The 16754-nt window shown below is 41.8% G+C and overlaps 2 protein-coding genes across 6 annotated transcripts in view; one reads left to right on the plus strand and one right to left on the minus strand.

Moving 5' to 3' along the window:
* fhod3b (formin homology 2 domain containing 3b) overlaps positions 1–16754 on the plus strand; it is a 160620-nt gene that overhangs the window by 115062 nt on the left and 28804 nt on the right. For 3 of the 5 annotated variants that reach the window (XM_057339127.1, XM_057339128.1, XM_057339129.1), the window contains exons 6-11: positions 9087–9181; positions 11034–11145; positions 12076–12170; positions 12279–12422; positions 12506–12747; positions 16572–16637. In XM_057339127.1, coding sequence (XP_057195110.1) covers positions 9087–9181; positions 11034–11145; positions 12076–12170; positions 12279–12422; positions 12506–12747; positions 16572–16637 — 754 coding nt within the window. The remainder of the gene's footprint in view (positions 1–9086; positions 9182–11033; positions 11146–12075; positions 12171–12278; positions 12423–12505; positions 12748–16571; positions 16638–16754) is intronic. The other 2 variants (XM_057339130.1, XM_057339131.1) reach the window with 1 other exon arrangement.
* Positions 1–16754, minus strand: part of LOC130557423 (uncharacterized) — a 118015-nt gene that overhangs the window by 49172 nt on the left and 52089 nt on the right. The window lies entirely within an intron of this gene.

Consider the following 16754-nt stretch of genomic DNA (forward strand, 5'->3'; position numbering starts at 1 on the left):
TGAGGCAGCTAGAGGATACGTCGATGTCCCCCAGGTGGAGCATGTTTCTAAACTAGTCAAAAGTTGATAGGTTCTCAAGAGCGAACCCCATCTGTCGGCTCGTCACAACGTCTCGTTCCCTCCATCAAGACGATACCGATAACATTAATCTACGTGCATGAACTACGGAATCAGCAACTTTTGACCATAAAACATTTATTGTGGTTTGGTAGTCATCGTTTACAAGCATAACACTAAATTCATCATGAGGCACGATCATGCTACGTAAGCTATTGAGACCCGGCAACATTACATTATCTCTAGTCTACCTTACGGTTATAAATTGAGAACCAGTAACCTTAGTGCACCAATAAACAACCTGAGTACACCCAAATTACTAATACGCTCAAAAGTACAGGACAGTAAGAAAAAAAATTACATATAAGACTTTCAAATCCAGTAGCAAGAAGGCTAATGTTAGGTCTCCATCCAACCAGCTCGCCTCACCGAGTGCAAGTCCGTCAGATATTGATTTGTGTTCGGGCTTGAGTCCGATCACTCTCTCTTTTCTTCTTTGTTTTATTTGCTGGCTCTGTATGGTGATGGTTTGGAGACTTGCGTTGAACTAGATTGTTTCGTCTTATTGTTAGATGATGACTGACTTCACCCAGGCTATGAGTAAAACGTGACGTGTGCCGTAAAGCAGGTGATGGCCGGGGCTTGGAAACCTACCCGCAAAGTTACAAGTGTGATTTCAGCCGATAGAGGGCTCCTTAGGTAGCAGTGGTAGTAAAACTCGTCCAGTTAAGAGTTGTCCTACCACTAAAATAATTTTAGAGAGATTATTTTAAGGTCGAAAAACGGCTCGTTGTTGCTTTAATTTGTTGAAATTCATTGTAGCATCACTAAACTGCTTCCTCTCAAAATGAGTTTTGGGATGCCACAATACCACAACACTCAACCAATGGATTAAGTTTGGGGGGAAGACGTTTCATCTGACTAATCCTTATTTGTGAAGGATTTTTTGTGGTTTCCAGGAGTATAAAAACGTAAAGAGCTCTTCAGTTTTCCTTTTATCAGCGTTTCTAAATGTGTTGTGTCAATTCCAGTCCAGTGTCTGTTGAATTTCAACAAATTCAAACCTCAGCAGTGTAAAAGTCATCCAAGAGCAATGTGAAAGACTGAGAAAATGCAACGACACATGAAAGTTGTGAAAAAAATCAGGCTTATTCCATCACATATTCATTTTTGAACTGATACTAAAATACATTGGTATTGTGTTTTTTAAACATGAATATAAACTTGTTTTCTTTACTTAAAAGTCCAGTGTATGAAGTTTAGCGGCATCTAGTGGTGAGGTTGCGAACTGCAACCAACGGCTCACTCCACCCCTTCCTTTCGAAGCACTACAGAGGCTGACACAGGGCTAAATAGATGTCGTCACGTTTTTGCTTCTTTGCCGAATGAGATAACATATTTACGAAATGCGCTCTGTAGAGCAGTTTGTCTGTTTAGGGCTACTGTAGACACAACATGGTGAATTTAATGCAAGGGGACCTGCGTTGTATGTAGATAAAAATAGCTCATTCTAAGGTAATAAAAACATAACGTTTCATTATGTGAGGTCTTTATACAACTCTGAACACATAGCTATGTATATTATTTTGCATTTCTGTCAATAGATCCTCCAAAATACACACTGGACCTTTGAAAAAAAAACACATGCTATAACTAGTAAATTTAGAAAAACTGAAAATAATATTGGAGAGTGTCTACATTTTTTCCATGGCTGTAAATAACACCAGAAATATACTGGATAAAAAGATCGTGTAGAGTCACAATAACGAGAAATGCAAGTAATATTTTCCATGATACATTTGAATAGTTCACAAACTGTTATTTTACCTTAAACTCATCTGAATGAGCTCAGGTAAACTCTGCTGTGCTCTTGTGTTGTGAAGTAATGCTGTTGGGAGCGTTCTGGAATGTTGTGCTCTGTGAAGCATATGAAGAACAGCTCATTACACACATCGGCCATCTCTCAGCTGCTCTCTCTGAGTGTTGAGGTAAAACCTCACTGCCTCTTTGCTAAACACCCTGACTGCCTGTCTGCAGGGTTAATCGGGCCTTTACAAACACTCTGTGATGTGGTTTACTGCAATAGACCGAAACCTGTGTGTTACCCCTGAAATGCTGCAGCGGCGGGTGAACCAGAGACTGCATGCATGTCTAACTGAGCATATCACGTACTGAAGGACTCAAGAAAAATGTGTGAGGAATGTTGTCACAGACATGTTTTGAGTAATTTGCCTCGATTGATAAAAGATGAAGAGTCTCTCCAACAGGCAGCTACACACACCAGACAGACGCACCTGGGAATCTTGGCCAGCATGAGGTGTATTCATAACTCCTCAGTCTCCCGTGTGGAGGAACGAAATAGAAGATGGGAGAAGCAGTAGATGGGGTCACCGCTCTGCTCTCTCGCTCTCTCTCTCTGGGAATCTGGCAGCAGACAGGACTTCAAGCTTTGCTCCAGATAAGAGGAACTGTTTCAGGTGTAATCTGGAGTTGTATGCTGCAGATGTTGCCAGGAAACGCCAGAGTTTAGCAATGATGCTAAATGGGTTTTAGTGTCATAGTTAGGTCAGGAGGAATTTTATTTTTCCAGTTGTCTATAAATCCACATCACAACATAAAATGTATTTGGCTTTAGGTGACCTTAGTGCAGATTACTCAAGCTCACATTACTCAAGCCATGGTGACCATAAATTGATTGAGAAATATTGATTCATAAATTGACGAATGATTTTGCTACAGTAACCATAGTTTTACCTTGGTATTTGTGGTAAAACATCTCAGTTACTGATGGAGGGTATGACACGTTGTGTTGAGAGACAGACTGGGGTTTGATCTTGAGAACCTATCATCTCTGAGAGGAATTTTAAAACTCCAATGGGCTTGGCAAATGGCATACGCAGGCCAGTCACCGCCCCGCGCATACGGGTATAAAAGGGAGGTGGCGGCGGCCATTCACTCATCTTTTGGGCTGAGGAACCTGAGAGGCATCTCCCGGTCACTGCAGCGGGTCGGCAAAGCGTTGTGGCATGAAGACACAACATCTCATTCCCTCCATCAGGGAACAGCGGTTATAGTCATAACCCCTTCAGTCGGTCTCTCGATGTTGTGTTGAGAGACAGACTGGGGACCTATCTTTACACGCCACGACGCTGAGCCGCGTCACGACCTCAAGCGGAGCGACACTGACTAGACTAGAGAGTCACAAGTGAGCACTACTGCGAGACGTAATCCTCCAGTGGGCTCAGTACTTAGTAGCATACCCTGAGAGGCTCGTACCAACGGCCGTCACGGACGGTGGCATTCGTCTCTTTTAGCGAAACGCCGCCCGACACCGTAAGGAACACTGGGAAAACACTGCTTTCCTTGCGGAAGAGCTTGCTACGGAGACCACATCCTGCCACAAGGGGAGGTTACATTTGGAGACACCAACATGGGCTCACCGGTGGGGAGAACAACATGCGAAAAAATGGGCCAGCCGAGTAGGGGAGCCAGAACCCAGGTGAGTTAACCCACTGGAGGGCAGGTCACAGGTTCACCAACAGGGGAACCAAGAGTGAGGAATTCAACATACGGGTCGGGGCAACTACGTATGGGGCAACAGTCCGAGTATAGGGGTCCACCTGAGCAGGGGTGACTCTACCAGTACTGGACTTGGTTACAACAGAAGTAGGGAGGCTAAAATAGCACACTAGACTTGCCTGGAGAGGGGAGAAGGCGCTTTCGCAGGCGTACGCCCAACCCAGTTGCCGACCTCACACGCCAGCAGCGTGTAAGACACGGGCTGACACTGGTTCCACGTGGAGGTTGTAAAACCTTGCGAAGGTACTGGGCGTAGCCCAACTCGCAGCACTACATATGTCTGCCAGAGAGGCGCCCTGAACCAGTGCCCGGGTCTCAGGATAACGTGAGAACTACCGGGCCCGAATTCTAGGCACCCATGGGACACGGAGAATGCCTGGAGGTCCCCCACCCTCTTGATAGAAGCAAGTGCCGTCTTCATCGTTAGATGAGGGAGACTGGCATCTCTGAAGGGCTCGAAAGGGGCCATACAAAGACCCTGTAAGACCACATTAAGTTCCCAAGAGGGTACGGAGCGTGGTCGAGGTGGATTCACCCTTCTCGTGCCCCTAAGGAACCTGGTGACCAGGTCATTTTGGCAGAGAGACTTACCCTCCAGAGATCGTGATGAGCTGCAATAGCGGCTGCATACACTTTCAGCGTGGATGGGGAGAGGTTGCTATCGAGTGTCTCCTGTAGGAAGGCCAACACTGACCTGATCGGGCAACTCCGTGGGTTTTCCCCGCGGGAAGAACACCAGGACGAGAAGAGACGCCACTTATAAGCGTATAAACGCCTAGTGGCAGGGGCTCTAGCCTGCAGGACGGTCTCCCCTGACGAGAGAGCACATCGGCTGTCTGGTTCAGGTCACCCGGGATGAAGGTGGCTCGCAGGGACTTGATCACCTGCTGACTCCAGAGGAGGAGGCGTCGGGCAAGTCGTGACATCTGCCGTGAGCGTATGATGCCTTGGTGATTGATGTACGCCATGGCAGTCGTGGCTGTCCGACCAGAGTGGAACCCCTACTCAGAGAAAGGCCAGGTCTGACCAAGGGGTGAGGGTGCGAAGGCACTGAGGTGTTACCATAATGCGCCTGGTGCCGGTGTACCACGCCGTCTAGGGAACACGACTCTGAAGCCAGTGCTGAAGTGCATGTGCATCAACCCGAGAGGGATAACCTCTGTCGAGGATGCCATGTGCCCCAGGAGCCTTTGAAAATGTTTCAGCGGGACCGCTGGTGTCCGCCTGAAAATTTTCAGACAGTTCTGCACCGACTGTGCGCGCTCATTGGTGAGACGCTCTGACATACGGACAGAGTCTAGTTCCACACCGAGATAAGAGGAGCTCTGAGCTGGGGAGAGCTTGCTCTTCTCTCGGTTGACCCGAAGGCCATGATGGTCTAGGTGCCGGAGCAAATGGTCCCTCTGCATACACAACACATCTCGCGAGTGTGCCAAGATAAGCCAGTCGTCGAGATAGTTGAATATCTGCACGCTTTACTCCCTGAGGGGAGCTAAGGCAGCCTCTACGAGTTTGGTAAAAACCCGGGGAGACAGGGCCAGACCCACCTTTTTTGGGCACTATGAAGTATGGGCTGTAAAACCCGGAAAACATCTCGATGAATGATGGCTCTGCTGACTTACCTGCTTGATGTCGCTGACCGACGCAACGTCCGATGGAGGTTGTGACCTGTAGCGTAGTGTGGACTTGTCCAAGACACCATCGAGTCGAGGGAAACCCAGTTAGCTCCGAGAGGTCTTCCGCATCTGATGCCAGGAGGTAGCTGTCCGATGCTATGACAGAGAGTTCATCTTCATCCCTCTGCTGAGTCTGCCTGCTATGGGACGGTCCACCGCCACCCATCGGGGATGAGCCAGGTGAGTGTGCTGGGGTATGGGTGGTCCACGAAGCCAAAGCTGATGGAGCGACATCCATAGGAACCCCCAAATCACCCCTGCTGCTCGCCAAAGCGGTTGACCTTGCTGAAGCGGCAGTCGAACTCACTTGGGAAGCAGACGGGGTGGCGGCAGCGCTCACAAAGAACGTAGCCAGCCGTGACTGCAGCACCTTAATCGTCATGCTCTCAAACACGGACCATGCTGGATCGACAAATCCTACCTCAGCATGCTTGAGCCACAAGCATGTGACACAGATGTCGTGCCCGTCTGACTCAGGGGTGAGTCTGTCATACCCATCTGACTCAGGGGTGAGTCTGTCATACCCAAGAACACAGCTGCGAGACATGCTCGCAACTGTGAGAAATTTGCTTTTTTAGATATGTAGCTCGCTGCCGAGACGCCCAGGGGAAGTCTGCTATCTAGAGGGAGAAGTCCGCTGCTCTGCGTCGTAAATCCAGCAGTCTGGAAGAGTCTAGTAGACTCTCAAAGAGATAAAGCGCTTGACATATGTGTCACGCAGATTGCGAAGAACAAAGGATGAGTGAATGGCCGCCGCCACCTCCCTTTTATACCCGTATGCACGGGGCAGGGACTGGCGTGCGTGTGCCATTCGTCAAGCCTATTGGCGTTTTAAAATTGATAGGGATGATAGGTTCTCAAGATCAAACCCCAGTCTGTCTGAAGGGGTTTACCGACTGAAGGGTAACCATGGTTATACAAATGATAATCAATACCGGGCAATTCCAGAGTTATGGATGTGACATTTCGCGTTATGGATGTGACACACAAATGCTCTGACAAGCTGATTCTTACCAATATACTGAACCATCTGTTTAGATTTTACTAAACCCTTGTTGCTAGAGTCTAAAAATCAGAAAAATATCAGTCTACGCACAAGTTTTCTATTTTAAAAATGGTAAATAAACGTGCGTTATGGATGTGACAAAAAAAAGAACACAGTTTTTGAGAAACGACATACTTTGTAGGATTTCTGTGCATTAAAATGTACAAACAAGAAGCAATAATACTAAACAAATGCAGAAAGGATGCATTTTCATAGAACATAAAATAGCTACTATATTACAATTTTCATGTGTCCATTCATGAGGAATATGTACCGTTATGGGTGTGACAATCCTGAAAATGGCACTTACCAGATGGAAAATCATGCACAAAAAATAAAAAAAAATCATGCACTAAAAATGAAAAGAAATCATGTCTATTTGAATTACCAAATGTAACCTTTGGAAAAACTTGATTTTTTTCATGGTAAGGTTGACATTTGCATGGAATTGCCCTACCACAAAAAAACATGTTTGGTACACTTTTAAATACAATAAAACCATGGTTCATTTTTCTATAGGTGATGATCATTTATGAGTTTGCCACATTAAATCCTATTATGAAAAGCAGATGTAGGCCTGCTCGGATTTTGTTATTTAAATATATTGCAAACTATTTTTAAAGGTTTTTTATCTTAATGCCCAACACCTTTCGTGAGAAGCTAATAAACCCAAGAGGCAACTGCTAAAGGCGTCTGTCTGAAGCCCATCTGAACGTTAATTTATTTCTTTTTGTGGTTTCAGTGATATATATTCAGCAGCAATAAATTCCTTGAAGAAAAATCAAAGTGTATGTGTCAGCAATTTAAAGAAGCATGTTTAGATTTTGGGCTCCATTTTACATTTTTTGTCCATGTGGACACGTGCAGTCAGCCTTTAGTTATGACTTCATTGTGTGAGCTATCCAGTAGAGCTCATCTTTCTTTCAACGCTCTGGCGTAAGGAGTGTGTGTCTCAGGTCAGACACCATATCTATGAAATATTCACAAATATCTTTCTTACCACATGTGCTTGTCTGTATAGAGTATGCAGATATCTGTATAACTGAAGATGAGTCTATAAATCCCCTTATTAATGGAGGCCGAAATCTTTCTTCAGCTGAACTAAAGCTCTGAAAGTCACGTTGACCTTCAGTGCATTCAGTTTTATCTCTTCCTGCGGCTTGTCGTGCTGAATGGAAGCTCAGTGATTTTAGTGGCCTCCCGCAGAGCTCCCTGAGCTCATGTTATGATGGTCTTTATATGTCCTGCTGCAAATGGAAGTCATGTTACGCTTGGGTGGATCAGGCCGCTCAGATGTTTTCTCCTCTGCGCTGCCACACACGCTGAGACTTCAGGTTTTAAGAGCAATATTTAATCTGCACTCTCTGTGTGTGTGTGCTCAGCTTGTGAAAGTGTTTGTTATGACTCCTGCCTGTCTGTTGAGTCTCTGGGCTTGAACATATGCTGCCCTCTAGTCCTCCCGGGAAGCTCCTGTTTACCAGTTCAGAAATTATAATTAGGATGTGATCAGAGACTTTTTATTGTCTGTCATTTTGACGGACAGGCTCGTAAAAAATCCGTCATAATCTATTATTATTTTAGCTTTACCTGCTAAAAACGCTGTACTTGTGTTTATTCTCTGAACTTACTGTACTTAATTAGGCTACAACTGTTTATATTCATAAATGTAATGTTTCTGTTGTCAGACATACTGTAAAATAATAATTACAGACAAATGTTTATGTTCATATGTCCAGTCAGTAACAATGGCAGGTGCTTGTAAATGCTATTTTGTACTCACTCACAAGTAAGCTGCTGTTTGGTCATGGATGTGCTGCTTCTGCCGCTCACTGAACAGAGAAGATGCCGAAAGAGATATTTTTCGATTCACTGAAAGCGAATGTTTATTCAAAAAGACGCTAGTCGCTTTTCTGAAGGAAAAACACTGCACCACTGCACGCCTGTATGTGTATGCGTGTACGTGACGTGACACTCCGCTGACCGTGCGTGCGTTTTCCAAAAAGGACCAGGCATTTGTGAGGAATGGGAAACACTTCCCTTCGCAATCGTGTTCAGGGCAGGGGTAGTAGCCTACGATCACGTTCTAATGAAAAGAAATGACAAAGCTGGGAGTTACAAATTGCCTTTAGTAATCCGTCAAAATGATGTACGGCCTTCAGATTTTTCAGTTTTTCGGTAAAACAAATCTGTCAATGATGCAGAATTTTTGCTTAACGCGACTTCTGGATGTTCTCTTTATTCGTGTCAGTTTTATCGAAGTTAAGTAGACACTTTTTTATATTCTTCTTGTTTTTTTTGTTTGTTTCTTCTGACAAAGACAGGAGGTTTATGTGTAAAAAAAAAACGTGTATTTTTTACTTTGTCTTATGCCTAAAGAATGATGGGAAATGTAGTTCTCCTTGACACTCATTTTGATCAGATGAAAATGCTGCTCTTTACATATAGAGCACTGTGTCTGTTTGTACTCTCATTGCTTTAAACTTTGGATGGATTTGTGAGAGATGATCTCTGTAGTTGTAGCCCACTAGCAGACCTCTCCAGAGTTTAATTTGGAGTGTTGATGGTGTTTAATGAAGACTATGGAAAGACCGACCACAATAGTTTATCACTGATGTGCAGATGCAAACACTCGCACACACGCTGATTCACACACACTGTTTGTGCTACAGACACGAATGATACCTCAAAATGTGCAGCTTTGCATTAATATTTCTTTTTGTGTGTTTTAGCTCTTGGACAGATCATGCTGTATGTGGACGGGATGAATGGGCTCATCCGGCACAATGAAACCGTTGAATGGCTTTACACATTGGTCAGATCAAAGGTAAAAGACACTTCAGTGATCAACGAGTGTGTTTGTTCAGAACAGGTTTCAACATAAAAAGAACATGGGCCTAAAAATCAACCGTTAATTCAAGTAATGAGTTCAAATACATAATAATGAATTAAAGTTAGGGCTGTGATTATTTTCAATTAATCGCATCCAGAATAAAAAGTTTGTGTTTACATAATAAATGTCTGTTTACTGTGAATATTAATTTTGTGTTTATAAACACATACATGTATATATTTAAGGAATATATAGAAGGAAAATATATAACATAAAAATCAATAACCGTTTATATATAATTTAAATTATATATACATTTAAATGTATACATACAAATATTTCCTAAATATATACACGTATGTGTATGTGTTTGTAAATACAAAATAAATATGCACAGTACACAGATTTATATTATGTAAAACACAAACTTTTGTGGACTTTCTGGTCGTTTAACAGCCCTAATTAAATAAAGAATTAAGTGCAAATAATGGCCATCATGGCCATTTGCACTGGCTTATGTTATTATTTTTACAAAATGTAGAATATTCTGTCAAGCTAGTAAATGTTCTCTTGGTAATATTAAGAATGTTTCGTTTTCGTTTTACAGACAGTTATCTTTATGCGGTCTTAATGTAAATATTTTTAATTTGGCTCCTGAAATCTGCTTTCAGATCTACCGGTTTTGTCCTTACGTAATAAATTTATAAGGACCTGTTTTAAATGAAGTTTTCTTGCATTTTTAAGCCAACATTTGCAATTGATTTCATTTAGAGCAGCTTTCAGGTGTGCCGATATGAACAGTATACACTGGGTGTCATAGTTTTGCACTGAGCTGTATTCTTTCTCCCTCTTTTTTCAGTCCAGCCCTCTAGTGGCAACACGTGCACACATGATCAGAGCAAATATGTATTTGTGTCATACAAGGCTCAGACATACAAGGATGTTTGTGATCACAAACTTTCACCTGGCTCTTCTCTCTCTTTCTGTTAAATGTAGCAAGTGTCACACAGAAAGGATCTGCTTTCACTTTATTATACATATATGTGTTTTCTGTTTTTACACACTGTTTCTTTCTCGTACACTTTCATATTTCTAACTGTATATCTTTGCTTCTGTTCCTTATATCTTAGTCTGACAGCATCCTGTGTACAGTAGATCCATAATGGATCATTGTCTCGCTGTCCATCTCTAATGCAGTTATGAACGCATATGATTTTCTCCTAGATGGATATTAAACTTTCATCAGTATTTTTGCAAGGGCTTCTCTGTTGCTCTGGCTTTTACACTGTGTAGTTTGGCACCAAACATTTTACCAGTGTTTATTGGAAATGCTTACAAATATTTAAGACTGAAGTGTCAGTAGTGTTGACGAGCAAAGTAGCAAAAACCTGTCACAAGGGTCATAAATAAGCTTTCCGTCGATGTATGGTTTGTTAGGATAGGACAATATTTGGCCGAAATACAACTATTTGAAAATCTGAATAAATCAAAATCAAAATATCGAGAAAATCACCTTTAAAGTTGTCCATCAGAGTTGCTGTAGCAGGCCGTTGCAAAGAAGAAACAGGTTTGATTTATCGCTCTTAACGCCTTACCGCTGTAATGACATTATGGAGAGTAGATGAACCCGAAGGCTTTACATAGATACCAAACTTGAGTGGTTAATTCCCAAATAGCGGGCAGCAGTGAGCGATGTTTGTAGGCATGTTTCCGACCATTTTTGTTCATGATTTTGTGGCATCCCTTCACAAAAGTAGTTTTCAAATATATATGGTAGGAAATGTACGACATATTTTCATAGAACATGATCTTTACTTAATATGTGTTTCCCTGTTTGTGTTTGTAGTTCCGGCTGGTTGTTAAAACCGCTCTGAAGCTGTTGCTGGTTTTTGTGGAATACACTGAGTCCAATGCACCTCTCCTCATCCAGGCCGTCAACACTGTGGACAATAAGAAAGGTAACAAACTCACCTTACAGCACACACACACATACATGACTACTCATTATAACTAGTCAACTAGTTGTTTTCGAATGCTTACCTCATCAATACCATGCGACTTAGCCTTTCTCTGAAAGCTCTACATTACCTCAGAATATCTCCAAATATATTAAACTACCCCGCATGTCTGGAAATCTCATATCTGTGCTTTACAGAGTATCAGACCCTGTGTGTGCGTCCAAGCTGAGCTCAGGCCCAAAGCCTGCTGGCTGTTACCGCTTCACTGTTTACTGTTTCTTACTGTTTCAAAAGCATTGGAGTCTGTTCAGCCGTCCTGAGCTGAGCGTGTATGATTGAGAAGGAGTGTATTCTGTTACCTAAAGCAGAAAAATATCAGGAGAATGTGAGGGGATGGTGACAGTGTGATCTCAGTTCACAGACTTGGACTCCTCTCTTGGACTCTTTTGATTGGCTGTTTGTTGGATGTTCGGAGGGAAACTGCTCATACGACCGACACTGCTTTGGCTAGGCAGTTATAGTGCAGGCCAACAACATAAATCAAGATTAGCATACTGAGGTCATGGAAAAAGGTGTTGATGGGACCAGAGCTCCGGTGAAAGAGTTTTTCTTTAATACTGTTACATAAGAGGAGAGAAGCTGTCTTTGGTCTCCTGGTGAGAGACAGACGACTGGCAGACGCATCAGAACAGCTCCTGCTATTAATCTACATGACAGACAGTTTCCTCTAACTAATGCTGCTCATTTGTCTAAAACCAACCTCATATTACAACTGATTTACTTGTTCAAATACCAAATATGATTCAGTGGCAAATGCGTTTAACCATTTTTGTTGATTTAGTTAAAACGCCTGGATTATTAAATTATCGATATGAATTCCTCGTTTAAATTAGGATCACAGTAAGACTCTTGTTTTGTATATGCATCTAGGCTCTAAGCCCTGGTTCAACGCCATGGAAATCCTGAGTGAGAAGGATGGAATGGACACTGAGCTGCTGGTCTATGCCATGACACTTATCAACAAGGTCGGCTGTGGAACTATGCATTCTCACTTGAGGAACATGAAGAATTCAACATTACATGCTCTTCTTTCTGCATATTGACCTCTTTTTCCACATATACCTGTCATCCAGACATTGGCTGGTCTTCCTGACCAAGACTCGTTCTATGATGTGGTTGACAGTCTGGAGGAACAGGGGATTGAAACCTTGGCCCAGAGACACATCAACAGGAAGGGCGCAGACCTGGACCTGGTGGAGCAGTTCAACATCTATGAGGTTAGTAATTAGATTTTATTTGAGGTTTAAATGATCTGCGAATCTTCAGACTGTTACACCAAGCGTGATTCCTCTGAAAATAGGCAACTCTTCGTCATGAGGATGGCGATGATGAAGCTCAGCCTCCTTCATCTGGACATAAAAGCCGCCGTCGGGCTAGCGTGGGGGCTACGCCTGAAAGGCGGGGTTTAGAACGACGACGCAGCCGAAGACACTCGCTTCAAAATGGGAAAGGCCACACGTCTGCTCCTACTTCCCCCTGCCATAGCCACACCCCCAACATCCTCCCCTTTAATGGCCAGAGGATAGAGAATATTAGTGAAAGGTAAGACAAGTCTAATTACTTCCAATATAATCAGGTTTTGTGAAAAATGTAAGTTAGTACCTAATCTGTGCTAAACCATCGTTCATTTTCAGCCATAAAACACTCTTGTATATGTATACTTCAGGATATGCTGATGGTTTTAGAAAGGGATTAGTTTTGTATTGGCTCCTCTATCACATTACCTTAGTTTTTAGGTTCCCGTATAAAAATAATGAATAATAATATTCAGAAGGAGTGATGGAGAGACCATTTGCTATTGCACGGACATTCGTATTAGTCATGTACGCACAACGTGTAAGAAAGGCGGAAATAGGAAGTTACTCAAATATGGAGCTATGAGTCATGTATATTTCTCAGGGCTGTAGCACAGCATGAGGTACCAGGCCCTGTCCTTGTATATTCCTTTGATCATACAACTTAATCCACTTGCTTTGATTGCTTTAAGGGACAAAGGTAAACTGCATAGATATCCATTCTGGGTATCACGGTAAAACATCAGCCACAAAAAAAAGGCTCATGTGGTTTTTCTCTCATAAGACACTGATTCAATGAGTCAGTCATCAAAGAGGGCACAAGCTCCCCAAAGCAGGGTCATGTAAGTCACCCGAAAGCAAAAGGTCCAGCTTGCTCTTTATTAGAGCAGTGTTGCAGAATGTAGAGAGTGATCTTGAATTACTGTGCCCTGAAAGATCTACTTTCCAGATACACTGTCCCGTTTGATTCATCGCAGCTTGCTGTCAGTCCGGTCGGCAAAATTAGGGCTCCCATCGGGTGTATAGCATCAAATCCAAAACATTTATCCAAGGCTACTGTAATGCAAACTTTGCAGGCCTCAGATCAGATTATGTTTTGTGAACAAAATGAATTCTTTAAATGAATTCTATAAATAAAAGGTTCAAAAACGCTGTATTTTCCACACACCGTGCATGTTTGTATCTCCTCTTTGCTCCGCCTCTCTGAAACGCGCAGATTTTTTACAAAGCTCATCGCTCTGAAAAGCGAGGTGTGCTACGATTGGCCAGTTAACCAGTGCATAGTGTTTGGTCGAATACTGCAAGTGTGTGACGGAAATGTAACGCTTCTTACCATATTTGGAACATCAGGTTCCAAAGCAATTGTACTGACAGGTACGCCCATCTTACTTGCATATACATTTGGGCGGTCTTTTTCAAATCATACCACGAACTGACGTAGATTTGTGGGGGTGTGGTTACACGAGGGGTTTCAAGCAGGTCTGGGTGAGCATTCGCTTTTAGGTAGAATGCATCTTTTGTTCCGACTAATACATGCATGGGCAACTTATAACACACCAAAGACACAGAAAAACACATACTAGCGCCATATGACCCCTTTAACAAACTCATCAAATTACCTGGACTCTACAATATTTCCAGTTTGCCAAGTATGCCAGATTGTGCACACTGTGTCCAGGTCCAGCACTAAGAAAATATTGAACCCTATTTAGATCAGACTTGTTTTCCCAGAGGAGATTTGAGAAATCTGTTTCACAGACTATATACTATGGTCTTTTTAATTCAGTTTGAATCCCCTAATCGGTTTTTATTATTTGTTACCTTTAATATTTAATACTAAAAATAAATACATTTTTACATTTTTAAATTCCAGAGCAAATTACCTTCTATTTTTCAGCTCTTTGTGGTCCTCTGAGAAATCTAATTCTGTCCAAATGTAAATGTTTACAATCGCAGGGTGTTTTTTTTTCAATACACCTTTTATTCTGTGTTTTGGCCTCTGTGAACCGCTGTATAAACTCATACTAACACCTGTCTTCTGTCTGCTTCACGCCTTACAGTATGAATGTAGACATAGAGTCAAATAACAAAAATATGACTGCAAAGTCATGTAAACTTTTAAAACCGGCCACTGTTATGTCAGGTACTGTAAGATACTCACCTTCATTTCCCCACTTAATTACATAACTTTATAAAAATATACAAGTAATCGGATAATATAAATCATACTGTCAATCTTGATCATTTCAGTTGGGTTAGTATGAGCACTCAATTTTATAAAAACCACGTAAAGCTTATTTAGCTTTTATTTATTCTGTCATTTTTATTATTATTCATTTATTATTAAAAAATCAAATCAAATCAATAGATTAAATACGTCTTTTCATAGAGTAGGTCTACTGCCACTAAATCCTGCAGTCTTGCACATCATGTAAAACATGTATTGGATATTTAATTGTGAGCACTTTCTTTTTAACGGACAAAGCAATAGCGATTTATAATATTGATTATTAGCCTTTATATTTTCTTTAAACTTTTACCCCTCTTAGAGCTATTCTGTGCCTACAGTGAGATAATGATCACGTCTCAGACTCACATCCCTCGCATCCTTTAGTGGAGCTGCGCAGACTGCTCATGCTTTTGATCAGTGATGACAGGATCTGCTCTTCGTGATGGGGTTTTCTCAGAGCGGTTTGGTTGACAAATAGTTGAATTCGTCTCAGTCAGTCATCTGATCCTGTCGTCTGTGAGCTAACTCACCACAGGAAATTAGAAGCACCTTTGAAGTGCAGTGTTTTCCATATTAGTCATAAATACCAGCCTATTGGGAAACAGAGACAGAGAGGCTCTTTGAGCCCAGGACTTCTTTATTCCAAAATCTATTCTTTTCTTGTATTAACTGCTGTGTGACTCGGCGTGTCTCAACTATTGGGTCTCAACAGGCTATAGTGGAGCTTCAATGGGTGCCTCACACCCACAGCCAGTGATCTTAGAAAAACAAAGTCTTTTTTTTTAACAATGTTGTAGCTATGTAACCGTGAACTTATGTATGTCTTCTTGTGTCCAGCTGATGAGTGTAAAGGTTTGTTTACTCCATTCTATGTTGTGTCACATATCCCTCTTGTCCTTCTGGAACCTTGTATCTTCATATTTCATGTTTTTTTCAACCTTTATTCTTGTCACTGGGTTTAGTAAATATCTAACGAATAAAAAGCATTAAAAAGGGCTTGTCAACTTTGACAACTCAGTATTTAATCATTTTAAAAGTACAGCATTTTTTCCATTTCCTGCAAAACTATGGAAGCATATTGGTTGCTATTTTCAATTTGAAATACAATACGCAAAATGGCAATGTAGTATGTAAAATGACTATGCAATTGTGTATTTAAATATACATTTTAAATAACATATGTGCAACATTAAGTGCAAAATGAAAATAAAAATTCAATTATATCAATTACATTTGTCAGTTCCTACACTAGTTTTAATGTTATTTAAATGGATATTTTTAACGCTCTTTAAGTTGCAAAATGAAAATGAAAATGCATTCCCCGGATTGATTATATATGTTTAAGATAGTCAAGCAAAACTGTAGCAGAATAAATGAATAAATGCATTAACATTAACAGGTTGAACATTTGGGGTTGCATTTTCATTTACACAGCGCGTTGGGTGTTGCAAAATTCAATGTGGACTTGAAAATTCATTTCGAGCTGGCCACGCCCCCTCCCCGATACAGTGTCATTGCGTGAAGGCGGAGCCAGCATCGCTACCAATAGCTACCAATATGCTTCCATACAAAACAGCGATTTTCGACATCTTAGGTTTCAAAAGGACAGCAACGCACATTATGTAATGACACAAAATATTCTGACACCTGTAACATAATATGACTGTTTATTGTATCATTTCATTTGTAAAACTGTTTAAATGTTGTGTTGTAATTTCCTTGTGTCATTTTGTCTGTAATCAGAGCATGCCGTAAACCTTCTTCTCCTTTCCTTTCTCTTCCTACGTTGCTTTCATCACTCATCCTTCCTTAAAACCCTCAATCCCTCCTGTTGACCACAGAGAGGAGGAAGAGGAGGAGGATGAGGAACTGCAGAAAACAGAGCTCTCTAGACAGGCATCTGAAAGGTATTTCAGGGTATAGAGTCATAGAGCTAGAAACCAGATTCTAGATCCTCTTCTGATGCTATCTCTTCCCTGACTTTAACTAACATCCAGTTCTTCTCTCCCATCATCTCATGGTGT

This window comes from Triplophysa rosa, linkage group LG8, assembly GCF_024868665.1.
Source record: "Triplophysa rosa linkage group LG8, Trosa_1v2, whole genome shotgun sequence".
Taxonomy (NCBI): Eukaryota; Metazoa; Chordata; class Actinopteri; order Cypriniformes; family Nemacheilidae; genus Triplophysa; species Triplophysa rosa.